Consider the following 25,755-nt stretch of genomic DNA (forward strand, 5'->3'; position numbering starts at 1 on the left):
CCGACACGGCGAGATGGGGCAATGATTTGTCCTGCCCTCGGGAGGAGCGTGAGGGATGCGCGGGACCGGCAGCTGCCGCCTTCTCTGCCTCCGCTCATTCCTCGCAGAAGGCAGAGTAAAGCCGTAAGTTCAGCCTCTCTCACCCATTTCTGAGGCCTCATTAATTTAAGCCAATATTCTTTCCTCCCCAGAGGTCCTGATGAAAGAGAGCAACTCCATTGAAGATGCTTAAGCATTAAGCCTGTACTCAAGTTCCATTAAAGCGCCTGATTAAAGCGGTGAATGGCTGGACTCGGGACAATGCTAAGTGCTTTCCTGAATCAGGTGCCCTGACTTCCCAGTGCCGGCGGCTGCACACCGAGCTCCCGCTTTCTGCCGCTCTTCTTCCCCGCAGCCGCTGGCCGGACCCTTCTTCAGTCGCCTTTTACATTTTCTTTTTCTTGCAGGGATTTTTTTCTTCTCTTTTTTTTTTTTTTTTTTAAAAACCTCAAATCCATGAGTGGCCACTTCTGAAGTGATAAAAATCTTATTCCTTGCCTTTGGTTTTTTTCCAGGCAATTGTAGCTTACACCACCTTAATTATCGCGTCTCTGAAAACTGGTTAAAGATTTTAATACTTCCTTCCCCGGACCATTATGCAGTAGACTTCTCAGCCCCATAAAATGTGCCTTCTGGAACCCGATGGCCTTGTGCTGCCGCATTTTCCTGCTCGGTCCTTGCCCCGATGGTTCAAGGGCCTCCAGCTCCCCCCTTGCCTCTCCCCCCGCTCCTCCCCAGCACCCCAGGCAGGTGGGAAGCGCCAGAGGCGGTGGTGGGGCTGCAAGCAGCCGTAGCAGATTTTCAGTTAGAATATGGGCTTTTTAATTTAAATCATATTACACAGCTAGCGAATAGGTTGCATCATTTTAATCAGCCAGCACATCTGCAGAAGGTGCAAGTTTCCAGGAGCCTGAGCGCAAGAATGATGGTATAAATCATGGCGAAGGCAAATTCTTGACATCACCTTCATTTCTGAATTTGATCCTCTGATTTAGCAGCGCAACGCTGGCTTTCTGGCACCCGTTTTGCCTGGCTGTTCGCTATTTAATAGGTACAAGGCTTGTCAGACATCTCCACACATCCGATGTCCTGGCGTTTCAAAAAATCCCTGTGGTTGTTTTTTTTTGAAGAGGGTTGGATTAATCATGAATTTTGGCCCCAATCTGCACGGGGCTGTCTCCTTGGAAAGGCTCTGTGCCTCTGCAAAGCCATTTGGGATACACGTGCTGCGTGAGTTCAGCCTGGTGAGATCTCATCCGTTTCATCCCAGAAAATAGTTAGGGGGAAAACCTACCAGGTCCCACGGTGCCCATGCCTTTGGGATGAGTGAAGTTTATTCCCCACCGATTTTTATTTAGGTGAGTTTTAAATAACTCGAACGCTTCCCAGGGGGAACCATCCCACAGCCGAACAGATTTCAGCACTAAGCAGTTTTTCCTGGTGTTCAGCCTAAATTTTCTTTTGCTCTGTTTTATCCCATTACTCTTTCGCTATAAAATTTTGCAGGCAATTTAAATACGAAGTAGCTGTGGAATAGATTTTGGGATGCAGATCATCATTTGATGAGGGTGTGATTGTGCACGGTAAGAAACTGCAAGCCACGGCTGCTCGGGAGGAGGCGGGGGTGATGGTGAGCTGCCGGAGAACCGAGTAGATTGGGGGTGATGCTGGGTCTTACCAAAGGGCGTACAATAACTTCTTTTTCGCCTTGTCCCTTTAGAATGAAGCAGGTGGGGGTGATCACCCCCCAAAATTGCATTATCATTTTATATTAGGTTTCAAGGGAGGTGGAAGAGGGAGGAGAAGGAAGCCGAGACACCAGAGTACAGACGTACCGACGGTGTGGGAAGGGGACAGTGTGGTGTACGGGCAGGGGAAGCACTCGTGAGCGTGCATGTGGCACAAGGCAACTCCTGGGCCCCAAAAATAGGAAGAACGTGGGAATTAAGTGATGCCCTTTCTTCTCCCGCAGGCCCCCCACCCCTGGTTGTAGGCAAGGACTCTGGGGGAGCACCAGGTCTGCGGGCTGCTGGAGACCCCGCACCCCTCCTGGAAAGGGACCCCAGAGCGGCATTACCCTCCTGGGCGCCGGGGAGGGAGCCCGCGTGGGAGCTGAGTCCGCTGAAACTCATGACACCCGCAGTCATTTAATACGTCAGGCAGCTGTCCCCACTCAGGACATCAAAGGCAGCCAGAGCCGCCCTTCGCCGCCGGAGCGGGGAGCGCGGGCCGAGTCCCGCATCGCCTCTTCTGCATCCAGGGCTGCATCACACCGCGCCTGCGTCTCCGTCTGCTCCCCCGCAGCTCTGGGTGGCCGTCCCGAAGGAGAATGCCTCGCGCAGCTGGTCCGGGGCCACGCTGCGTACGTAGTTATATTCGGCCCCCCCACGCCTGTGTGCGCATACGTGCCCTTGGCGTGGGATCATGTAAGCGCTGCTTCCCCTGATGTATAGCATGGGAATCCTCCGGACAGCTGGGAGGGCTGGGGCCGGCACGACGGGAGCTCTCTGATCCCTCTCTGCCGTGGCAGCGACTGAACTCCAGCCAGTGCTGCTAGCAGGTGCGCCCAAGCCGTGCACCCTCGCTCCGTGCACGCTCGCTGTGCGTGCTCGCTCCTTCCACGCTCGCTCCGTGCGCTCTCTCCATGCATGCTCTCTCCGTGCGTGCTCTCTCTGTGCGCTCTCCACGTGCACACTCCATGCGTGCTCGCTCCATGCACGCTCTCCACGCACACTCTCTGTGCACGCTCGCTCTCCGTGCACGCTCCACGCACGCTCTCTTGTGCGCTCTCTCCATGCACGCTTGCTCTCCGTGCGCTCTCCACGCGTGCTCTCCGGGGAAGGGGCTGGGCAAGGCTGTGCCCGTGGCCAGGCACAGCGCGCGGGGATGTCCGTGCCAACCCTGGGAGCGCGCTGGGGAAGGAGAAAGGCAGAAGAAGGGAAGGGAGACGTGAATCCCCATCGCTCCCTGGGCTGACGAGCGGGCGTGGGCAGGGCGGCAGCTTCCTGGTGACTTCTCACCTGCATCCAGCTCCTCGTGCAAGCACAAAGCCCGGGATTTTTGGAGGAGGATGGGGTGTCGTTGCCCCCCTGCACCTGCCCCAACAACTGCTCAGAGATCCTCGCCTCGGCCCTCCAGGGTAGCAATCCCTTCCTGCTGCTTGCCGGCGCTGCTCTGTCTGGAGCTCAGCCCAGTTCCCCGGTGTCACTGGCGCAGCTGAGGCTGGGAACCATTTTCCAGTTAGTTTATTGGGTTTTTTAGCCAGAACCACCTGAGGAATCGGCCTGGTTCGGCAGCACTGATTTCCTTACCGGGGCTGGGTGGGAAAAGCAGGATTTTGTCCCCAAGTGACTTTACTGGGAGGCCGTTCCCTGCCATAGGAGCGACACCGGGAAGGGCCGGGAAAGGGTTTTCCCGTTCTCCCAGACTGACGCCCGCCTCTCCGAGGTGCCCTGCTGCCAGGAATGAGACCTCTCCCTGCACCGCCGTGCCTTTCCCACCTTAGGAGCGTTTGCTTTGGTGTCCCGAGACCTTCCTGTACGTGTTTACCCAGCGCGTGGCCGTGACGTTTGAACCCGCAACGAGGTGGCACCGGGTGACTTTTGGATGCTCCTTGGTGCCTCTGCCTATCTGCGGCGCTCGCCTCGTTCCGATCATCCCTGGGATGCGCCAGCACCAAACTGGTCTCCGCTGGTTCCGGGCGAGCGGCTCCGATCCCAAGGCGATCCCGAAACGATCCTGCCTCCTTCTCCCTCTGCCCGTCGGGGCGGTTTGGGCGCAGGGGACGCAGGGGAAGAGCATCCTCCTTCCGAAGGATTCCCGGGCTCTGGATCCCCACCTGAGCCTGTGCCGGGAGAGCCGGCATCGCCATGGCAACCGATCGTGATGTCATGGGCAGAGATGATGGGCAGGGATGTCGAGCGATGGGCAGGGATGTCGAGCGATGGGCAGGCAGCAGGCAGGGCAGGTACCGCTTCCAGCCACGGGGCCCAGGCCGGCCGGGGCAGGTCGCCCTCTCGACCCTCCCTCCAAAAAAATGAAGAGAATCCTATTTTCTTTTTTTCTCCTTCCTCAAGGATCGTCATCGCTTTTGAATTAGGGTGTCATCAGAGGAGCGCCAGCCCCCGCCGCGTGCCTGCGCCCCCGGAGCCCCCGCACCGCTCCTGTGCGGCAACACGCTGCTCCCCGCCTGGGGATTTCGTTTTAAAAAGCAGAAACCTGACAAATCGCCGCCCCGATTTGGCGGCAGCGTTTTGCCATGTAAGGTGCCGGAGGAGAAAGGCGGAAATGGAGAAATAAAAAAAGTAACGGAGAGAAATGTGTCTCGGGGTGTTGCAAAACGAGGGCGTTCAATGCTTTTTTAGCCGAAAGCGAACTGACTCCAGAAGGGGTTTTTTTTTCAATTTTTGCAATAGAAAGAGAACTGACTTGAGCTTTAATTTACATTTTCTTAATAGAAAGAGGACTGACTCTGGAGTATTTTTGTAATAGAAAGTGAAGTGACTCCAGAGTTGTTTGTTTTTAAATTTTCTTAATACAAACAAAACTGACTCCAAAGGTTTGGGTTTTTTTATTTTTGCAATATAAACCAAACTAGCTCCAGCATTGTTTTCTTTTTTTAAATTTTATTAATAGAAATTGAACAAACTCTGGGGGGGGTGGGGGTGTTATTATTTTTGTAATAGAAAGCGAACTGACTCCAGAGGCTTTTAAAAAATTTTCTTAGTAGAAAGTGAACTGATTTTGGAGTTTGTTCCCTCCCACCCTCAAATTCCAAAAAACCTCCCCCCAAATTCCAAAAAACTCCCAAACCCCTCAGAGAAATTCCCCCAAACCTCCAAAAAAGTTCCATGCCCCCTCCAAAACAACTTCAAAAGACTTCACAAAAACTCTGAAACCCCTCCAAAAAAACTTCAAAAAAACCTCCAAACCCCTCCATAACCCCTCCAAAAATCTCCAGAACCTCCAAAAAAAAAGCCAAAAAAATCCCTGAAACATCCCAAGACTCTCCAGAAAACCTCCAAACCCCACCAAAAATCTCCAGAACCTCCCAAACAAAAGCAAAAAAAAAAAAAAATCCCCCAAACATCCCCAAACCCTCCAAAAAAGTCCAACCCCCTCTCCGAACCCCTCCGAACCCCCCGAAACCAGTCCACAAAGTGCCAAAAACCTCCAAAAAAAAAAATCTTCAAATCCTCCAAAGAAAAAAAATCTCAGAAAACCTCCATAAAACTTCCCCAGATCTCCCCAAAAGGTGAATTTGTTCGGTCCTCGACCGGGGCCATTTCCCCGCCGCGGCCCGAGCCGGGTCCAACCGGCGTCTCCTCACCGATCGCTCCCGGGCAGGGGCGGGGCCAGCGGCGCCCGCTAGGGGGCGCCGTTGGATCGCGGCTGGATGCCGGTCCCCGTTTGGGGGAGGCGGGAATAAAATTTTTTTTTTTTTTAAAGGGAAAAAAAAAAAAAAAGGAAAGCTGCGCGGGCCCTTTAAGAAGAGAAAGTAGGCGTGTCCCCTCACCGCAAGGCCCCCGCCCCCCCCCCCCCCGCGCCGCTCCGCGATTGGCCGCTTCGCTCAGGGCTGCCCGTTCCGTTGCCTGCGCGGAGGAGTAGAGGGATCGTCGCGGCGGGCGGTGCCGCTGTGCGGGAGGGGACGGCGGCGGCGGCGGCGGGACGGGAGACGGAGGCAGGCGGCGGGGAAGCGGTATGGGCGCCTGACGCCCGGCCCGTCCCGCCGCCGAGGGACGATGGCGCGGCCCCGCGGCGGGCGGTGGTTGCTGGGCGTCCTCCTCGCCCTGTGCCGTTTGGCCGCGCCGCTCGCCAAGAGCCTGGAACCGGTCTCCTGGAGCGCCGGTAACCCCAAGTACGTGAGGCGGCCGGGGGGGGGGGGGGGGAACCGGGGAGGGTGGCGGCGGTGGTGGGGGGGGGGGAGAGGAGAGGCAATGTGTGTGTGAACCCGTCTGGCGACCTCCCGCACCCCGGCGGAAAAAAAAAAAAAAAGGAAAAATTGAAAAAAATTAAAGGTTAACCAAACCGGCAGGATTTTTAAGGGGAAAAAACCCCTCCCCGGGAAGCGGAGAGGGCACCGCGAAGAGCGGCTGGAGGCTGCGGTCGACGGACGGAGAAGGAGCGACCCCCGGCTGGAGTACGGACCCCGCGCCGAGCCCCGGCTGCTGCGGGCTTTCACCTTCGGGTTTTTGGTTTTTTTTTTTTTTAAAATGTACTTTTAATTTTTTTTCCCCGATTTTTAACGATTCTTTCGGGTTTTAAAGATTTTCTTCAGATTTTTTTTTTGACATTTTAAAATGCCTTTTTTTTTTTTTAAATTTTTATTTATTTTTTCTTCTCTTTTTCACCGGGATCTGGGGAGGCTCCACCGAGCCCCGCCGCCCCCCGCCTGGTCGCCCGCCGGGGGGGCCGCCACCGGGCCGGATCGCCGCTCCCCTGTACCACGCCGACGCTAGAGTTGGATTTACTATCATTTTTTAATTTTTTTTTTCTGGGTTTTCTCTTTTTTTTTTTTTTTTTTTCCCTTCTAAAAGCAGGCCACGGAGGAAGGCGGGGGGGGGGGCGGAGGGCGCGGTGGGACCCCCCCGGTCCGGGTCCGAACAAAGCCGACGACGGGGCTGCGGCGCTCCTCCCCAGCCCAGCTCCGGCTACATATACAGCTAAATTAGATATATGTATGTGTTGTATGGCTGCGTACGTGTCTCTGCCCCGGCTGAGGTGCAGGAACAATGAGAAGGGGCTTTTCCAGCGCGCCGGGATGAAGGGCGAGGAGGAGGAGGAGTGGAAGGTGCTCGGCCGCAGTCGCTGCTGACCTGGGGATGTGGTGTCAGGATGGTTTTGGTAGCCCTCTCGCTGGGCTTTATCTTGTAGATCACACAGTGTTTGTTTATCTTAGCCCCTTCTCGGTTTAAAAAAAAAAAAAAAAAATCCTGCTTTTAGCCTGATTTTTTTTTTTTTTCTTTCCCACCACATATCTCAAAACAAAAAAAAAAAAGAAGAGGAAAAAAAAAAAAAGAGTTTTTGAGGGTTGGAGAGAACCGAAACAATTTGGACAGCCTTCCGCGCTTGGATGCTTCTATTCCAACCAAACATTTATTTCTTTTTTTGGGGTGGGAAGGCAACTTTGTGGGCACACGCGTGTGCACACACGCTCTCGAGCTCCAGCCCAGCGCGTTGGAAATGTTGGGATGAAGGCTCCGGCGGCTGCAGGGGCTCCCTGTAAGTTAATTCTCCTGCTTGGTGTGTTTTTTTGGTCCTTCTTTTTGGAGATGTGTCCGTTGGCTGGGAGCAGAAAGAGCCGTTACCCTCGGGAATTGCTCCGTCGGCGAAGGGGAGGCAAATGGGTTCCGGAAAATACCTTTTTCTTTGAAAAAAAAAAGGCAGCTGGAGGTAGAAATCGCTTCGGCTCGGTGGTGTCGGGGAGCGCCATGTTGCCCCCGTCGCCCCAGTCCGCTTTCGTAGCGTTGGCTTTTATTAAATTGCCAAGGCCTGGGAAGTTGGGAGGCGGCGGTGGCGATGCGGTGGGCAGGCTGGAAGCCGGGGGGGTTGCACACCGGTGGGTTTTCCACCATCCTCCCAGTCTGCCGGGGGGGCTGCCTGCGCCGGCCCCCGGCCCCGGGTGCGGTGGGCTTGGAGATGTCCCTTCCCGGTGGGGTGTCCGGGGGTAGCTCGGGGTGTTTCTGGGTTCTCCCCCAATTTGGAGCTCGGTGGTTGTCCGCTCTCGGCGCAGCTTTCTGGTTGCATGCCATCCCGCGCGGGGACTGCTCCCGGGGATGCCTGGCGTGGGGCAGCAGCCCGGGGGGCTCGGGGGCAACGCCGGTGCTTCCCCAGCCCCGGGACCCCACAGGGATGGGAGAAGGTGGGAAGTGTCCGAAATATCACCGTTACCACCCAGAAACGGCTCTGCCGGGGCGGGATGGGCGCTGGGGAGGGATCCCAGCGGCAGGGCAGGAGCCATGGTTGGATTTTGCTGTGGTGGGGGCTGTGGGTGCCCGGCCGTGCTCCCGCTCGCGCCCCGTCAGCCTGACCCCGCGCCCTCGTCTTTGGGGTCCATCTTTGGGGGTCCCTCACTTTCTTAATGCTCCAGTGCGCCTTAATGCTCCCGCCTCCGATTTTTGCGGGTTGCATGGCGTTGGGCAGAGCCTCTTCGCGGCCGCTCCTGCCTGCAAACGTAGTTGAGCAAACCGGTCTGGGGAACCGCCTGCTGCAAGGAAGTCTGGTTCCAGTTTGAGGAGAAGCCGTGCTCTTTGTTAGACTGGGCTTACTCTCCTGGATAGATGCATTAAACCCCCCCATGCGCGCTCGCCACCGTACTTTGGGCTTTCAGGTGCCTTCCGCGGGCGATGCCGTGTCTGTGCCAGCCCTCCGCCCTGCTCCGCTGAGCTTTAACTCTTGTTTTTAGAGTAAAGAGAGCTAAAGCCTTTTAAAAATAACATCGCTAAGTGGAATTTTCCAACAGATAGAAGGAGAAAGCGTCGCGCATTGGGCCGTCTGGCCTTGGTGGTGTCACTGTAAATAATGAAAATATTTTTCTGCCCTTTCCTCCCCTGGGCAGCTCGGGGCTGCGCTTACTAAGTGTGGGCTTGTAACTTCACCGGGGCGTCACCGGCGGGTTCCTGATCTCGTGGTGGTTATCAGAGGGACGCTGATAACGCATCTGATGGAAGGAACGATTTCCTAATCGAGTTAAGACTAGCTTAAGCTGCAGCACTGTATGCTGCGCTGGGGAAAGGTTTCCCTTGGGCTCCTAGGCGCGTGTCCGAAAGCCAGCAGTGAAATCGTCACCGTCTTCCTAGTGTGAATAATTCTGTGTCTTTAAAGGGGAAAAAATAGGCCTAGAAATGCTTTCGGCTGGATAAAAGGTGATGATGGTCACAAACCCGTGCTTGGGACAAGCTCAGCCTAAATGAGATCCCCTCTGAGCGAGCTTTCCCCGGGATGTCTGCGGAGCCCCTTGGAAGGGGTCTCGGGGAGCCAATATGGTTTTAATTTTATTCCATCGTGTCCGAAGGGGGTTTCATGGGGGGGCCGGAGGGTGCTTTTGGGATTTAATCGGCCCTTTTGCTGCTCAGTCAGGGGCCTGGTGGGAGTGTGCTCTTGTTGGACAGCCGGGAATTGCAGGAGAAATTCTGGCTAAATCCTTTCTGAACTCCCTTGGCTGTAATTTTGGAGAAATATTGACCCTGGTGGGCTCCTGTGCCGACCGTTAAAAGGAAGCATTCCTAGTAAAATATGGTTTGGAAAATTCATTTCAGGCTGGAATTCGCCTCTCCAGAAAGTATTTTAATAAGGAGGTGGGGGAAATGGGACACATCATCCGCGCAGCTCTGAAGAACCGGTCCTTTCGGCTCTGCTTTTCTCTCTTTCCCCTACATAAAGTTTTACTCGGCTCTACTCGCTCACCAGCTCTGCAGAGCAGCCCAGCAACTTTCTAAAAACAAAATAAATGCATGCATTTAAAAAAAAAAAAAGAAAAAAAAGGAGGGGAAAAAAAACCCAGACAGAAGTCTAATCTTTTGTGGTATTTTTATTCTGTCTTTAATGACATTATGGTGTCCTATTGAATTTTGTAAGCCTTGAGTTTGAAGCCTGGCGTATCTTTGCCTTTTTTTTTAATGCCTTTTACGAGGGACAAAGTGCTTGCGGGAAGGCTGTTTCCGAGGGGAATGGCTGGCCTGGAGCTCTGCATCGGTGGGCTCACACTTGTCGGAGCAGATGTAATTTAATTACCGTACCAGTGGGCGCATGAGGCGCTTTGCAGTATAAGGAGTTGGGAAATAGTGAAAACACGCTGCTTATTTTTAATTAAAAGCCCCGTTGGGCTCACGGAGCCTTCGGAGACTCCCTTCTCTTGGGGAGCGCGCTGGGCCGGGAGGTGGGGGCTCCCCGGGGGATTGGGGGGGACGGATGGTCCCGTAAGGGATCCGATGGCCCCCCGCACACCCCTCTGCCTCCCCGGGGCTTTGCTTATTCTCCGAAGGCTGGTTTGGGTTAGGTGAGCCTGGACGGTCTGCATCCCAGTTGGAGTTTCCCTCTGGAATGGAGGAGCCCTTTCCAAGCGTGCCAGGAGGTCGCGGCTGGGAGGGTGCTGCACGCTCCGGTGCTGGGGGGACCCTTTGCTGGGTGCCAGGCTGTTGAGCACCCTCCCAGCATGGAGGGCTCTCGCTCCCCGCCAAGGCAGAAAGCCCGGTGCCCGGCCGACGTTGCCGCGGCCAGGTTACCCTTCTTGCTGTGCCTGGGGGAAAGGAGCACCCAGGGCTTCTTGCGTGTCGTTTGGGAATGACTTCATTAACTTAAATTAAAAAAAAAAAAAAAAAAAAAAAAAAGCGAAGGCAGGGCTGCGGCTATTGCAGTAGCTGGGTAAATACCACTGGATTCTATAAAATGGATTTAACTGCTTCCTTTAAAAGAAAAAAAGAGCCGTGATGGGGTGGCTGATTGATTGTAAAAGGAGCCGTAGCTTTCTCCAGAGCAAAACAGCTGCCGCAGCTCCTCGGGGCCGCATGGCAGCGGGGACGGGACGGGGCTTTTGTGCCGTTTCTGACCGTGGAGGGCTGGGTGGGAGCTGGCGGGGGGCTGCTTCCCCCCGCCGCCGCACCTGAGCGGCTTCATCGCCTTTGGTTTGAAGCCGCTCCTTGGATGCTGGTCCCAGAGCGGCTGCGTGCGGCAGGGTGGGATGTGGCCTCGCGCAGCCCGGTCCTGGCCGGGTGGGCAGGGGTCCCCTCTGAGCAGCTTTACTGGGCGGGCAGGGGTCCCCCCCGAGCCCTGCACGTGTTTGTACGGGTCACGGGGATCGCGAAGAGCGGCGATGCCCGTGCGGCCCCTTGCACGACACACGTCGGGAGGTGTTTGGGTTGTCCCCTGGAAACTGGGGGCTTAGCTGTAGGGGTGACCCCTTTCTTTCCATGTAGGATATTTTGGGTCCCGCCTGCCCCACAGCTTCCCAGTGGCATTCCGGTCCCTGCCCCGCTGGCAGGGCACCCCGTCATCAGCAGAGCGGTGGCAGTGCTGCTGGGGAGCCGGTCTACCCGAGGAGCACTGGGGTCCGGTGGGAAAACATCTTGTACCGATCAGTAGCACATGCTACTTGGAGTCTGGCAGCTGAAACAGGGTGGGGAGAAACAAAGCTGAAATCCATTCTGTGTCTAATTAATGATTGCTTGTATCGGGAGAGCAGGAGGAGGACTCTGGGCTCGGCGCTATCTTGGCGTCACATCTGGGCAGGAATGTGGCGGCGGTGCTGTGGGGCTTTTGTTGTGCTCGCCTCGAAAGAGCCGAAAGAGCCGGGGTCCTTTCTGCTGCTTTCTGACGCTTTTCTCCTTCCCGTCCCTGGCTCTGGGGCGGGTGGCATGGCAGAGAAACCTCCTCGGGCGAGCAGGGGGGGTGGTGGTGGTGGATCGCCTGCTCGCAGAGAGGTTCGGTGCCCCTCCGTGCATCCCCGGCATCCTTCGGGGAGGTTTTTCTTGCCCCTCGTGTCTTGTCTCCGGTTGGAGCACTGGTGTTCTGCTCACGGCTGTGCTGGAGCTTCGGCATCCCGGCGCTCCCGGCTGGCTCCACCAGCCTGTCCAGGCTCGGTCCCAGCTGAGTCGGACAAGCCGGGGCTAAACGTCCTGCCTGGTTAGGCTGGATTTGCGGACGGGGTGGGGTTTGCACGGCTGCTTCGCTTTCGGGGAGCGGGGGTTCTTCCTCTGGGGCTGGAGCCAAACCCCGCAGAGGCTGTGGGTGATGCCCGGAGGGGGGGCTTGGGGGGCCTCCAGCCCTCTCCAGCCAGAGGATGGGGGGACAGGTTTGGGGGGGTTACTCGTGGTGTTTCAGCGAGCGGTGGCTTCTCCTCGCTGAGCTCTCCCCGCCGGCGCCCCCGGACGGGATCCGACCCGGCTCAGGTGCCGGCGTGGCAGTGCCGCCCCGGCCGAGCCGAGCAGCTGCACTTCAAAAATGCCAGCTATTTATAACCCTGGCTCGGCTGCTCCGGAATAACCTTTCCCTACCCGCAGCCGGCCCTTCCCAGGTGGGCTGCTCCCCCTTTCCAAGGCCGTGGGACCGGGCTTTGCCAGCGGGGCTGCCGTGGGGGCTGCGCCGAGAGACAGCGGGGCGGGGGGGGGCTTGTTAGCATCCAACCGTGAACTTCCCTCGGTGTTTTCCCAGGGCTCCGTCCCGCCGTGATGCTGCGCCTGCGCCTACGTCCACGTGTGCCGCGTCTGCCGGCTCGGCCGTCGGCGGGGTTGGGCCGCGGCGGGAGGCTTCGTGTTAACGCGGTTTGACGTGGGTTGGCTCTCGCTGGTGCCAACACGGAGGTGCTGGGGGTGGGATGCCCAGGGGACACTGCAGGAGCTCTCTGCCCCTGCTCCTTCAGGCCGGAGTTTTGGAAGTGCCTTCCTCGTGGTGGCCGGGACCCCCTCCCCTGCAAGGGCCTGGGGTGGGTGCCGTCCCTGGGAGGGGTGTCCCGGCTGGTTTTGGTGGCCGGTGTCCCTCGCCGCTCCATGTGCGGTGATGGGACACGAGCGTCCCATTTCCCGGCAATCCCTTTCCTTGCACGCGGCAGCGGCTGGTGGCTCCCTGGCTTGCAGCATGAGCCCAGCCTTGGGGACCGTCTGCCCCGCCTGGCTTTCGGCATCCAACGGCTTCCGAGCAGGTACTCCAGAAAAAACAAAATGCGTTTTCACGGCTTATTGGCCAGAAATACCCTTACACCATTAATATTGATCACGGAGCGTTTGCATGTTTTCCTTCTCATTAAGGCTAGGAAACGTCTGTGGTTGCACATGCATTAGTGGCAAGGCTGAGACTCGACGCTGTCTTCTATATGCCACCGATTTTAACGTTTTAATGGGTTTCCGAAACGCGCGAGCGCAGTCTGGTGCGTGGGTTTGCACGCAGGGATGGCAGCCTCGGGTCTGGCGGCAGTGCGGTGCGATGCTCGGGGATGCGGTGATGCTCGGGGATGTGATGGTGCTGGGCTCCGGCGTTCTTTGTCTGGGCTCGCTGTAGTATCGCAGCCGAACGCGAGGGGGAGGTCCGCGGCCCCCCCCGGCTCCCACCGGCGTTTCGGGGGGCAAATTGTTGATGTGCGTTGGAAAGGGGGAATGGGTGCAAAGGCGCTTCCCCCCTTAAAGCGGGGGGTGGCCAGTTTTTGCCCGGGCGGAGGGTCAGGGTGGGCTCCCCCCCCCCCGATGCCGGCAGGGATGACGGCGTGCCCTGCCTGCCGCCGGGCGGGCAGCATATGGAAAGGATCTGGGTGTAATATCCCGGGCTGCAGCGCGGCTTTGCTGAAGAGGCCACTTCAGCAGGGGACGCGGCGTGGTTAGTCCTCCCGGCTGACACATCCCAGGCCTTCCTTGGACTTGAAAGAGCTCGAGTTCGCCTTTGAATCTGAGGATTTATAGCCCTTTTAGGCCTCTCCAATAAAAGCATGGCTCCCTCCTCAGACGGAGCCCACCGTCTCCCTCCTCCGGGCTCATTATCCCGGGGATTTGTGTTGCGCGCTCTCGCTCCGTTGTTGGCTACCGCCGCTTTCGTCAGATGTGCGGCCGAGAACGTCGGAGCGTAACAGCGGAGCTGGAGGAGCTGCAGGTCCCAGCCATGCTGCCAGGATGCGGCCCCCGCCATCATCTTGAGCGAAGGCGGCTCCGGACCCAGCAGCGTGCGGGGTGAGGACCCCTCATTTGATGGTGCTGGGGGTACGCCCGCATCTCCCCCCTGCGGTTGGGGACCGTCGGCTCCCCTTGCCCCCGCGCGTTCCCGGTTGATCCCCCTGCCATCCCTCGAGGGCCGCGAGCAAACCGGGATGCGCTCCCGTCCCTCTGGGCAAGCGCCGGGCGCGCGGCGTGCCCCCACCCCGTCTGCCTCGTCTCGGCACATGTGGGCACTTAAGCATCCTCAGCCCTACAGATCGTGTCTGCTTTCTACAGGCACGACAAGCCCCTAACTGTTTAAAGAGAGGCTTAGGAAAGAGTCCAGAGAAACGACATAATAATTATTGTATTACAAATTGTTTCCTTTAATGGGCCCTGTCGGATCGCTCAGTCTGCTAAACACATTGTGCCCTCCCCCAGCCCCGCGCTGCTGCGGCCCCTTTCCACCGCTCCAGCCTCCCCTTCGCAAACCCAGCCCCGCTGGAAAATTCCTCCTGCCGAGGAGCCCGGCTGGTGGGGCGAGGGATGGGGGGGCTGCCTGGGGACCCACCCGGCCTCCCCCCCCCCCCCCAGGGGCTCCGTAAAGCGAGGGGAGGATGGAGTGGACCCGTCTTCGAGGAGGGGGTCCTCTCCCTGCGGGGGGGGGGGTGGTGGTCCCTGCCCCTTCCCGTCCTCCGGAGCGTTGCGTTGCCCTGGACTTCGCGCATCCCAAGGGCTCTTTCGGGCCGGTGGCACCCCCAGCTGATGCTCGGGGCTCAAGGGCACCTACTCACCGGTCAAAAACTTCTTGCCCTGCCCGCACCGGTGCCGCGGGCAGGGCGGGATGGGCAGAGCGAGGTTCCTGCCCTTGCCCGGCGTTGCGGTGCTGGCGTGGTGGTGGACGGCTCCCAGGCAGCTTTTTGGCAGCTCCCACCCCTGAGGGCTGCGGGGTGTAAGGAGAGGAGCCACTAGCGGCAGCGCGAATTTTTTCGTTGCCCCCAAAGAATAAACGTGTCGGAATTAAGCAGCAGGTTACGTTTCTTCAAGGCCGAGCAGCAAATATGTTTTAAATTTGGCAGCCGGCAGCGGAGAGCGGGTGGGAGAAATTTTCCAGGTATTGCGTTACACTTTCCCCTAAAAGGGCTCTGCTTTGGGGCTGGGGATTAAAGGGAGGAGAGGAGGGGGCGGCCGCGGGGACGGGGGCTGCGGACCCCCTCCCTCGCACGTGCTCGCAGCCCCGCGCGCTCCCGCTCGCTCCGGCACGTTCCCCAGGGCGCGGGGGCCGCGATGCTCGCCCCGGCTGACTCAGGCCCTGCCCGGGGCAGAGGTGCGCTGCGGGGGATGGCCGGGATTAATTTTTGGGCTTCCTCCCTCTGGGCGCGATGGGAAATTTCCACCTGGCTGTGGGCACCGCCCCGCTCCCCCGGCTTGCCGGGCTCTGCCTTGCCCTCCTCTTCTCCTCTGATGTCTTTAATAAATGCTTCATGCAAGAGCGAACCTGGGATCCACTCCCAGCATGGAACTGGGGCTCGGCCAATTAGTCAATTATTTTAGAAGAAGAAATTTAAAAAAAAAAAAAAAATCTTTTTTTTTTTTTTTTTTTTTTTTTTAGGGGAAGGTCTGGCCAATGCGTCAGCCGGCAGCCTTTCTCCCGTGGGAAGCGCTGGGGTGGGGTCGAGCTGGGGGGGGGCTTTGCACAGCCCCTGCAGTCGCTGAACTCGGGCGTGTGTGTCCGTGTCCCCCCGCCTCGTGTTGGTGGGACGGGGTGCTGCCCCTTGTACCAAGCAAGAGATGGGGTCTTGGCAGCTGCCTGCACTCTGGCTCGCTGCCCGTGTCCCCTGCACTCGGCTGTGCCCCCCCCAGCATGTCCCTTGTCCCCGGGCAGCCAGGCGGGTGGTCCATGAGCATCCCCTCCAGAGCTGGCACTGGTGCATCCCATTGTTCCCAGCTTCCTTCGCAGCGGGAGGAGGAGGAGAAGATGTTTCCCCAGGAGGTGGGGAAGGGCTGTCCCAGCCCCGTCGGGGGGGGGGTGCAGAGCCCCCTTCCCTCTCGCTGGGCAGAGCGGCCGTGCCCGGTGGGGACCGGGGAGTGGGGGGGACCCGGCTGGGCTGGGGTTTCAGGAAGGCGCTCGGAGGTGCGAAGGGCTGGAGGCGGCTGGAATTTCCCCTTCAGCTGTGTTTGGTTTTAAATTTGTATTATTCTTCTTTCGTGTAAATTCCGCGAGGACACGGCCTGGTTGCACGCCCTTGCCTGCGCATCCCTGCCGGTGTGTGCTCTCCGGTGGTGTGCCTCCCTCCCCTGCACCCCCGTTAGCGGTGCCTCAGCTGTAGCTAATTGCTGAAATAATTGGGGCAGCAACAGCCTGGCAGGGCAGCAGTGCTGGGCCGGGGTCAGCGGAGGGAGAGGAGAGGAGGGTCCATCATATGGCTGTGCCTCCCGGCCCCCCCCAGCCCTCTCCCACCCCTCCTGCACCGGCACGGCTTTGTGCCTGTTGCTGGTGTTGCTGCACTAGGATAACTTTTTCCTATTTCTTTTTTTCTTTTTTTTTTTTTCCCCATGCCTGAGCTACAGAAAAACTCGTCGTTGGGGATAGGGGATGGAGGAGAGCCGGCTGGCGGGATGCTGGAGGCTGGCAGGATGCCGGAGGCTGGCGGGATGCTGGAGGCTGTCGGCTCGGTGTTCCCTCCCCACGAGCGATGGGTGCTGGGGCTCGGGGGGTGGCTCTGCAGGGACGGCACGGAATGGTGCACAGGCCAGTCTGCCGGCTTCGTGTCTCAGGCTTTCTTTGCAGAATTAAACTTTGTTCCCAAAAAGGCGGGGAGAGGATGGCACCCCGGGGTAATGGTGGGGAGCAGCCAGTGCCCTTCCAGGGACTGCCTCCATCCCGCGTGGCCGGGGTGGGGGGAGTCCCATGCAAACCCCTTCCCAGGAGCGGCTCCCGATCCCCGGGAGGTTTAACACTTGATGATGCTTTTGATCTCTGCCTTGACTTGGTTAGCGATGGGCGCTGCTTCCCTAATTACCCCCTTCATGTGGGGCTGCGCTGGTTGTTTGTGCTTACCCGGTCTCTCTCTCTCTCTTTCTCAAGAAAAAAAAAAAAAAAAAATACCCTGGAAGGGTGTGTGCGGGGTGGGGGAGCGCAGCGTGCTTTCCCATACCACGCAGGAATCCTACAGCGCTCTTCATATAGCCCTGGGTGCTCCCACCCACGGCAGGCAGTTTCATGCTCCTTGGCTGGTTTCATAACATCCAGGAGAGGCACGAAAGTCTTCCAAAACCGCCTCCCTTTGCTGCGCGTGGAGCCCGTGGGCTTGGGAAGGCGGGTGGGGGGTTGCCCCCCTTTAAGGGTGCCAACCAGTCAGTGGGTCTGGGGGTTTGCCGGTCATGCCGCCCGGCCGGCAGAGCGCCGGTGCCCGCCTAGCATCCCTTCTCGGCTGGATTTTACTCCTTTCGGGGTGCAGGCTGCACGTCGTGCCTGGACGCGTTGTGGGACGGTGGCGGTGGCAGGGAGAGCGCAGGGACTCCTGCTGCTGTCCCCAGCCAGGGGTGGGCGAGAGCTGCGGGGTCCTCCTGGCTCCTGCTTTCCCAGGCACGGCCCTTTCCTTCTCCTTTTACCTCTTCGAGCATGGAGGCGCATGGGTTGAGGATGGAGATGTGCGGTTTGAAGATGGAGGCACATGGACCATCTCGCAGTGCTCCCAGGAGTTCCTCCCTGCCTGTAAAGCAGTGTTGGAGGTTTGAGGGACGTCAGACTTGCAAGTAGAGCATTAACGTGCTGCAGCTTCGTACCAGTGCACAGACGGAGCAGAGAAATTTTTGTATTTCTTATCCGAGAGGGCTTTCTCCTTAAGGTACCTATGGGTGCCTGTCCCTGGTGTGCCTGGTTCACCCCGCGTGCCCGAGATCTGGCAGGAGGGACCTTGCCCGTCTACCCTGTGCCCTCCGATGGGAAAGCCTCCGCTGCCTACTTCTTGTCGGGGAGCGGGGCGAGAATCCTAGTTTATTAAAGAGATTTGTTGATAGTACGAATGGTTTCCTTACACAAGGACGGGGAGCGGGTGACAGATACAAGAGCGGTGGGATAATTGCTTCCAGATGCTGCCTCCCCTCGTCGCCGGAGCCGTGTGTGTTCCAGCACCCTGCCAGCTCCAGCAAGCAAAACCAGGGAGTCAGCCCAAAAAACAGGGCTGACCCGAGCGGTTTCAAACAGCTCATACTGCGATGGCTCTCGATTTCACCGCATCTTCTGGCAGCCGGAGCGGTCCTGTGTGGATGTGGGAGCAGGCCGGCTCGCGAGCTGCGGCTCTTGGGGTTCTGCGAGCCCCCGAGCTGGGGCTTTATGAGAAATGCTGAGTGCTGCCGGCCTGGGGATGCAATCCGGAATTGGCAGCGCCGGCCGCGTTGTGCGCGGCAGGCGGCTCTCCCGGATCCGTGCCGGAGGAGGCTGCCTCCGCTGCGCCCGGCTTCCCCGCGGCTCGGGATGCTTTTGCTGTAAACACCGCGTTTTTTGGCATCCGGGCTTTCTTGCAGGGAGCATCGTTGCTAGCAATAGATTAATGATTATTTATTGGTTCTTAATGCCAAGTAATGTAAACATCTGGCTAACGCAGCGCACATGTTGCTCGCGCAATGAGACATCTCCGAGTGTTTGGCGTTGGGTTTACGCGCTTTATGAATTAGAAGGCGGCAAATGGTGGGTTGTTTTGATAAACTCCCCTGAAGGTAGAGATTCTTGAAGGGCTTCGCTGCTGACCTTCTTGTTAATTACTGCTCTGCAGCGCCGGGAGGACCAGCTGAAAGGGAGTAATGAAGCGTTGTCATCCGGCGCGCTCAGCCCGGCCAGGGCCCCGTGAGGAAAACGCCTCCTCCCTTTTGCACCGGGGATGTGTGCCTCTCTCTGCATATTTATCGAGCTGGTTCCCCATGCCTGGTAGATCGGAGCCTCAGCTCATAAGACCGATTTTAAGGTTACGGTTCTGACCTTGATTTACACCGGTAATGGGTGTCGGTGCAGGATTTTTCCCAAGGTAACTGCTATAGAGGTAAATCTAGCTGATGGTAAAGGTGCCGGCCAAGAAAAGGGAGCAAAATGGCTTGCTGGCGTGTTGCTTGCTGATGGACATGGGTTTTACTTCCCCGCAATTTCCCCTGCTTTTAGCCCCAGACAAAGCTTGGTGGGAAGGAGAAAGGAAAATGTGAACGGAGGAAAACTTACTACTCCTGTGATTCCTGTAGTGCTTCTGAAGGTGAGAGTTGAGTCACTTTGCTTGGTACTAGCTCAGCAATTCCACCTCGTCCCCGGAGAGTGTCTGAAGTCACGCAGGGAGAAATAATGCTTGGGGTTAAAAATAGACGCTGACAATAGGAAGGGCGGACTGGAAAAGCTCCGTGTCAGGGGAGGTGGACGGAGCCCAGTGAAAGGCATCAGGATTACGCTGCACTGTTAGAGCTGGGCTTTAATGGGTTAGACTGAAATTAAACCTCATTTGCACTTGTCATAACCTGGAGCGGATTTCACTCTTGGGCTTGGATGTCAGTCAGTCAACCCGGAGAAAGTGCCTCTGTTTTTAAGGGTCTTGCAAAAGTTTGTTAGCGAGGATGCGGTGCTGTCGGGGCCAGGGCTGGGAGAAGAAGGCAGCTCATTAAATCCTAATTGTTTGAGGAGGGCAGGTGGGGCACGGCTTTGGCAGAGGAGAGCCTGGCACGGGATGGAAATGTTCCAGCTCCTCTGGCATTTTTTAGGACTGATTTGGAGAGGGAGGGACTTAAACTCGATCTGCCAGCTGGGATGCGCAGTCGTGCTGTGCCCAAAGCGCTTTTGTCGAGCTTGTCCCAGTGCCACCAGTAGCCACCTTGCTGGGAGCGGGGCGTGCAGGGTGCCGAGGGGAGGGTGCTGAGCGGTGCAGGACTGCAAATTCTGCAACCCTTGCCCGAGGCTTTTGTTAAAGCTCATTAAAACCATCTGTGGTTACCGGAGCCTGACCAGAAAGCCGGGGCGGCAGCGGAGGCTGGGGCAGCCCGAGTCCCCGTCCCCTGTCCCCACGTTGGGGACATGGCCAGCGCCGTCCCCCCGGGGCGGCCGCCAAGCAGCGGGTGGGAGGAGAGGGGGGGGTCACAGCTCCGGCTGGAGCAGGACCAGGAGCGATTCCGGCTTCTCCCTTAGTTTAAAGCTTTTTTCATTCTCTCCTGTTTCTTTCACTCTGGCAGCCCGTTCGGCCCTCTCCACCGCGCGAGATGCTGCGAGTACAATAGGGCTGCGAGGTGGGGCGGGAGGGTGGAAGGAGATGAAAGGGGAAAAGTAAAATTGAAGCATGTCTGGAAGGGCATTTTGATGTAAATGGGACTTTTTGATAGACTTTGAGAGACACCGGCAGAAAGGGCACAGGCCCCCTTCAGCGTGCTGAGCTCCGGGCTCGGCTCTTTCATTTGCACGGGAAAAGGGCATTTTTTTTTCATCTGTGTTGGGTGCACCCACAGTTCGTACTGGTCCTCCCCATCCTCATAACCACCCGCGTCCTGGCATGGGGCAGCCCCATGGGCACATCATCACGAAATCTGATGAACTGGAGAGTCCTGTTCAAAATGGGAAAGTAGTGGCTGAGTCTTGGGAAAGGGAGGTGGCTTCTTGCAACCCAAGCAGGCAATCCATGGGTGGCCGGGAGGGCACGGCTCCATCCCACCTTCCTCCCCCCGGCAGCTCCCGCAAAACTTTCCCCTCCCCGGGGAGGGCGCGCGTTTGATCCGCTCTCGTCCTTTTGATCCCAGCCCTCGTCCTTGGCACCGTCTCGGCAGCTCTCCTGTGTTTGTGGAGATGTGGCCTCGCCGTGAGTCATCCTCCTTCCTTTCTGCTGCTTTTTTATTTTTCCCTTTTCCTTCTCCTAAGAGAGCACTTATTAAAAGGAAGCAGCATATTCATCCAGGAAACAAGAGCACAATAAACACACGGCATTTATAGTTTAAAAGGCGTCTCCGTCGTGGTTGTCGCTGCTGCTTTGACAAGCTGGGGGCGAGAGGCGGCTGCCGGCGGTGGGGGGCCGGGGATGCTCCCCGTACGCATCGCACTTGGGGTCCCTGGTCCTGCCCGGCGGCGGGGAGCCCTCGGGGGGGGGTGTCACCGATCTCCTGTCGCCTTCCCACGTGCTCGTGTGCTTCTGCTTGGCAGCTACTGACCCTGCCAAGGCGAGAGGAGAAGAAATGAGGACAGAGCTGCTCCCCGGAGAGAAGTCTGACAGGTCGGGGGGCTGGGAGGGGAGAAGTTGGAAGGTCGGTCGGAGCTGGCGTCCGCGTCCCCGTGCCGTCGCAGGCGATGGGTAGCCCAGGAGGAGACCTGTCACTTCTCATCTCCGTGTTGTCGGCTGAGCCCCTGGCTGGGCCCGTGTCCTCCCTGCACCTCCCCGCTGCCACGTTCGTCGTCTTTGAGTTGTTGTCTTGCGCACCGAGCTGTTGGCAGTCTGAAAATTTACTGCCGGTATTAAAACCATCAAAAAACTGAACTGTTAGTCGGTAAAAATGGCAAGGCATTTGCAGGGAAACTTGTTTCTTCCTCTGACAAACTTCTGAGTCAGTCCTTTAATCTCTGATCTAGGTTTATGGTCATCTTTATTGAAATGCTGGGCTCTGCGAAGAGTTGACATGTATGACCATCATAAACCAGGAGTTATGGGAGCCCAGAATTGCCTTGATGGTCCAAGTGTCTGCAGGAAGCATTTTTAAAATCCGTAATCAGGATTTATTGGCCATTGTGGCTGAAACTGTCAGTAGAAAATAAAATAATCAGCCCGGGACTTTTTTTTTTTTCCTCTTTGGCATTTGACTCCTTCCACATATTCTTAAATCATTTTGTGTCTTGCCTACATGCTTAATGCCTTTCTAACTGGGGGGCTGTGGGTGAGAGGAGGGGGATGCAGCCCTGGTCGGTGCTGGGCACCCCAGGTCCCATCCCTGGCCGGGAACAGGCTCCCCGTGCCCTCCCGTCCCCGCACGCTCTCCTGCCTCCCCGTCCTCCCCATCCCGGGCAGGCTGAACATCTAGTCAGTGTACCACGGTGTGCGGTGTTCGTGGGCACGTCCGTGGCAGTACCGCTGCCGTGGACGATGTGGACACGGGGGACGTGGAGCAATACGCCTGCCTGGAGGAGTCTCAGCTGGTTTCTCGCCTGGGGTAGCTGGGTCCTACAAATGTCATGTGCTTTTTGGGTTTATTTCGCTGTTGTTAAAGATGTATGTAATGGGAAACATAAGTTGTGGAAGGGCATCCTCCTTGGGTCGGTCGGGGAAGGGAGCAAAGCAGCTCCTTGTCTCCATTGCTGGCCCGGCGATGCGTATGGAGGCTGTCCTCCTCCTCCTCCTTACTGCTTCGGGGAAACGGAGACTGCCAGGACCTTTACCACTCAAACTATCAATTTCCATCGAGTTACCACGGTACTGAGACCCATGCACAAGGCCAACAGCACATTTTTCTACAAGACAACTAATCTATGCCAGCGCCGCAGAGGAGCCTGCGCTGCTCCCTGGGTGGCACGGGCGATGCTGAGCTGTCCTCCCTCTGCTACCGCTGTGCCCGCAGCCCCGCTCGGTGTTAAAGCAGCCCTCAGTGCCCCGTAGCTTCTCCTTGCGAAGGACCTTGGTGTTAAATCTCCTGTTTTCCCTCTTTTGGATAAGCTAAACCGACCCGACCCAACTTTTTTTTTTTTTTTTTTTTTTTTTTTGCCACTCTCTTTCCAGTCTTTGACTCGCTTCTGTGCTTTGCAATTGTTCCCCGTCCATGTCCGATGGGGACTGTCCAGGCTATGGATGGGCAGTATTGCTCGTCCAGGCTATGGATGCACAGTATCGCTCTCGCTGCTGCCTGGTGTTTCCCTGCTCGTGGGTGCAGGATGCATCCCATGGTCCCCACATCCAGAGCCAAAACTCTGTTCCAGCCCTGAGCATCTTCTTGGCCCTTCCCCATTATCTGCAGTTGCCAATTTGCTCTCCACTAACCTGCGACCACAAGCAACACCCGACGGTGCTGGGTCCTGAGTTAGCCTGAAATAGTCTGCTCAGGTTGATAAATATCTCGGTTTCCATTTTGTTTAACAAATATCTTCTTTAATGGCAAGGGTTTTTGTTAAGCTTTCTCGTATTATCATCATGCTTAATCATGCAGGGTGACTTCTAAAAGTACTTTTTTTAAATGCCAGTTTTTATCCAGGTTTTAAAATTGAAATTCATTTTTTATCCAGAGGCAGGATATAAATGACTCTACTAAAATTAGATTAATCCTAATAAGAATGTCAGTTATCATTTCTGAATACATTAAATTTTTTTTTGAAATTTTACATGCCTCTTTAGCTATAATTGCTAGTGTAATTTCTTACATAGACATGGTGTGTCCTCACGGTTGACAGAAATACTTAATGCAATGTCGACACTGCAGTAAGTTACAAATTAGTGCGTCGCAGTCACTGCAAACATTTTGAACTTTCTCCTTAAGTTAGGAAAAAAAAGAAAAAGCACCTTAAATGGAAGGCAAGGCTAAAATGCATTTAGCTTGTCGGAGTAAAGCAGGACGGTTGGAGGCTGGAGCCCTTCAGAAGGGCCTTTCCTGAGCTGGGAGAGGGAGGCAGAAAGCGAGGGGGGAGCTGAAGGTCCCGGGGGGGGCGATTTGGGGTCCCGGCAAGCGAGAGCAGGTCGTGGGGTTTGTGTGGAGGGGGGGTGAGTCCTGCCTGCATGCCGGGGGCTGCAGGGCAGGACTTGGGGCGGTTCTGCAGCAGCACCCGTGCTCACTTGGGATTTTTTTTAAGGGATGGTAAATAAACCCCCTTCCCTGGTGGATGCCCCGAAACCATCGCCGCCCGCGTGCAAGGTGAGCGTCTGATCTCTGTTTGCTCCCGCAGCTCCGGTCGCTTCGAGTGCTCGTGTTCCGCGTTGGGGAGGGGTTTGCAGCGAGCGTGCCACCCAGGCTGCAGCCCTCCTCCGCAAACATCTGCCGGCAGCGTGCGTCCTCGCAGCGCCCTGAAAAGCTGGGGCGATGCCGGGGGGGGGGATGATGGGGTGCCAGCACCGGAGTGGGGCAGACCCCGCTGCTGGCAGCGTCCCCACGCATGCAGCGGGCGCTTTGCAATAAACTCCCCGTTGCAATAAAAGGGTTGCAGCATCAGCCCTCTCTGGCTCCCGGCACGGTGGCATCGCGGGGACGTTGTCCCCAAGCCGGTGGCACGGCGCGCGGCGGGGCGAGGACGGCAGCCGGGAATGCCGGAGCTAGCGGGATTTTTGGGGCAAGGCTCTGGGGAATCGCATCTGGCAGCGAAGCGGGAGGGGAGGAAGTGGTTGGGGGGAGACTTTGGTCTCTCCTGCGGCATCTCGTCAGCTTTCTTCCATGCGCGTGGGTGGCAAGCCGGAGGTTTTCGTCTCGGGGCGGGGGGGGAAGGATTCCGAACGCTCCCCGTCCGCGGGCAATTGGGAACTGCCACGCGTCGGGCTGGCGAGGGCGGCCGGGGAGCGAGGTGGCAGGCTGGGTGCTCTGCCCTCCTCCTCCTCCTCCTCCTCCTCCCCAGGCCCAAGGGCTGGTTTATTTTTAGGTTTAAAACCCGAGCTTTTCTTAGCGCCTTGTTAAATCTCCCGCTGGGAGCAGGGGCCGTGTGTCCCGGCAGGGTCTGGGGGGACATCCCTGGGGAAGGGGCCGGAGAGGAGCACCAGTCCCGAGGTCTCTGGGTCTGGCAGCATCTGCGACACCCGAGACAGCAGTGGGCTTTCTGGTTCCTCTCCTCCTCCTGTTCCCAGCAGGAGGTTGTACATTTTATTAAAGTTCAGCTGTACGTGTATCTGGCCTAAAAATAAAAGCAAGCATGAGCCAGATCTCTTTCAGCAGGAGGAGAGGTTTAAACCTGACACTCTTGTGTTGTGCTGGCGTCTCCCTCGGCCCCTCTCTCAGCTGCCACTGTGCCGACCAGCCCCGAACTGGGTAAACTGGGAGCAGTGAAGGGGCAGGCACGGGGAAGCACAGGGGGTCCCAGCCCCTTCCAGTGGTGAAGCCTTTAGGAGGGTCTTTCTTTTTGCCGCAGCCTGTAGACATGTAGAAATCTGGGCCTTTTGCGCCTGAACGGGACCTTTCCGTGAAGAGGGAATGTGGGCAGCCCTAGGAAGAGGTTTTGGGGAGAAAGGGGCAGTTTTCTCCCCGGCGGAGTCACGTCCAGGAGCATGGCTTGAGGCAGAGGCTGGATTCACGCTTTTCTTGCCGAGCTTGCTCACCAGGCTTTGGTGATCGCTCACAGTTGTGTGCAGAAGGAAGAGAGTGTGTGTGGGGGGAAATAATCTTTTGAGGTCCTATGACTCATCTTTAGCTTTTTCTCCCAGACCTAAACCAGACCCATCCACCCCCGTGGTGTGGGGCTGAAGGTCCTGTACGGCCAAGAGCCGCGACGATAGGGCTGACTCAGAGGTGAGGAATACTGCGTGACCTGGTTACTGGGGCAGTGGTTGCACGGCTGTAGTGGACAGCTGTTGGGGTTGTTGTACGCAGGCACTTCGTTATAATGGGGTGGTTAAGAAGGTCTTAATAAGTTACAAGGCGGGCTGCAGTCGAGCGAGTTCCCGGTAATGACACGAGGGCTGGGGGATCGGTGATTTGCAGCTGCCTGGGAAGATGGCACTTCCAGACCGAGCCAGAATGACAGAACTCGTTTGGCCACATCTGGGAGATCAAAGGGCCCGGCAGTGAGTCACGGCGGCGTGGCGAGGGGTGACGCTGCTCCCCCGGGACGAAGGGGCTGGCAGCCGCCACCGGCACGGCTGGCGAAACCCGGGAGACCTGTTTGGTGCAGGGCAGGGCATCCCGCAGCTGGGCTGTGGGTAACCATCCGCGGGGTTTTCTCCTCTTCCCTGCCCAATTCCTAATGTTGGGATTAATCCTTCAAACCACAGCATCGCTTCCCCGGGGCGAACCTAAGCCCCAGCCCTCCCGGGGATCTGCTCACGAGTGGGGTCGGTGCGTGGGGGCTGTCACCCAGCCCTCGGTGGGATCTCCGGGGATGGAGACGCGAGCCCTGGCACATCGTGGGGGGCTCCCGGGTGCCGGGGGAAGGGGCTTCCCGGTGACTTGGCTGAGGCCAGGAGGTTCCCTG

The 25,755-nt window shown here is 57.5% G+C and overlaps 1 protein-coding gene across 1 annotated transcript in view; it reads left to right on the plus strand.

Moving 5' to 3' along the window:
• The first annotated feature begins 5,650 nt into the window (after positions 1-5,650).
• Positions 5,651-25,755, plus strand: part of EFNB1 (ephrin B1) — a 56,573-nt gene continuing 36,468 nt past the window's right edge. The window contains exon 1 of the mRNA XM_052813623.1: positions 5,651-5,896. Within this exon, the coding sequence (XP_052669583.1) occupies positions 5,781-5,896 (116 nt within the window). The 5' untranslated portion in view covers positions 5,651-5,780. The remainder of the gene's footprint in view (positions 5,897-25,755) is intronic.

Source organism: Harpia harpyja, chromosome 18 (genome assembly GCF_026419915.1).
Source record: "Harpia harpyja isolate bHarHar1 chromosome 18, bHarHar1 primary haplotype, whole genome shotgun sequence".
Taxonomy (NCBI): Eukaryota; Metazoa; Chordata; class Aves; order Accipitriformes; family Accipitridae; genus Harpia; species Harpia harpyja.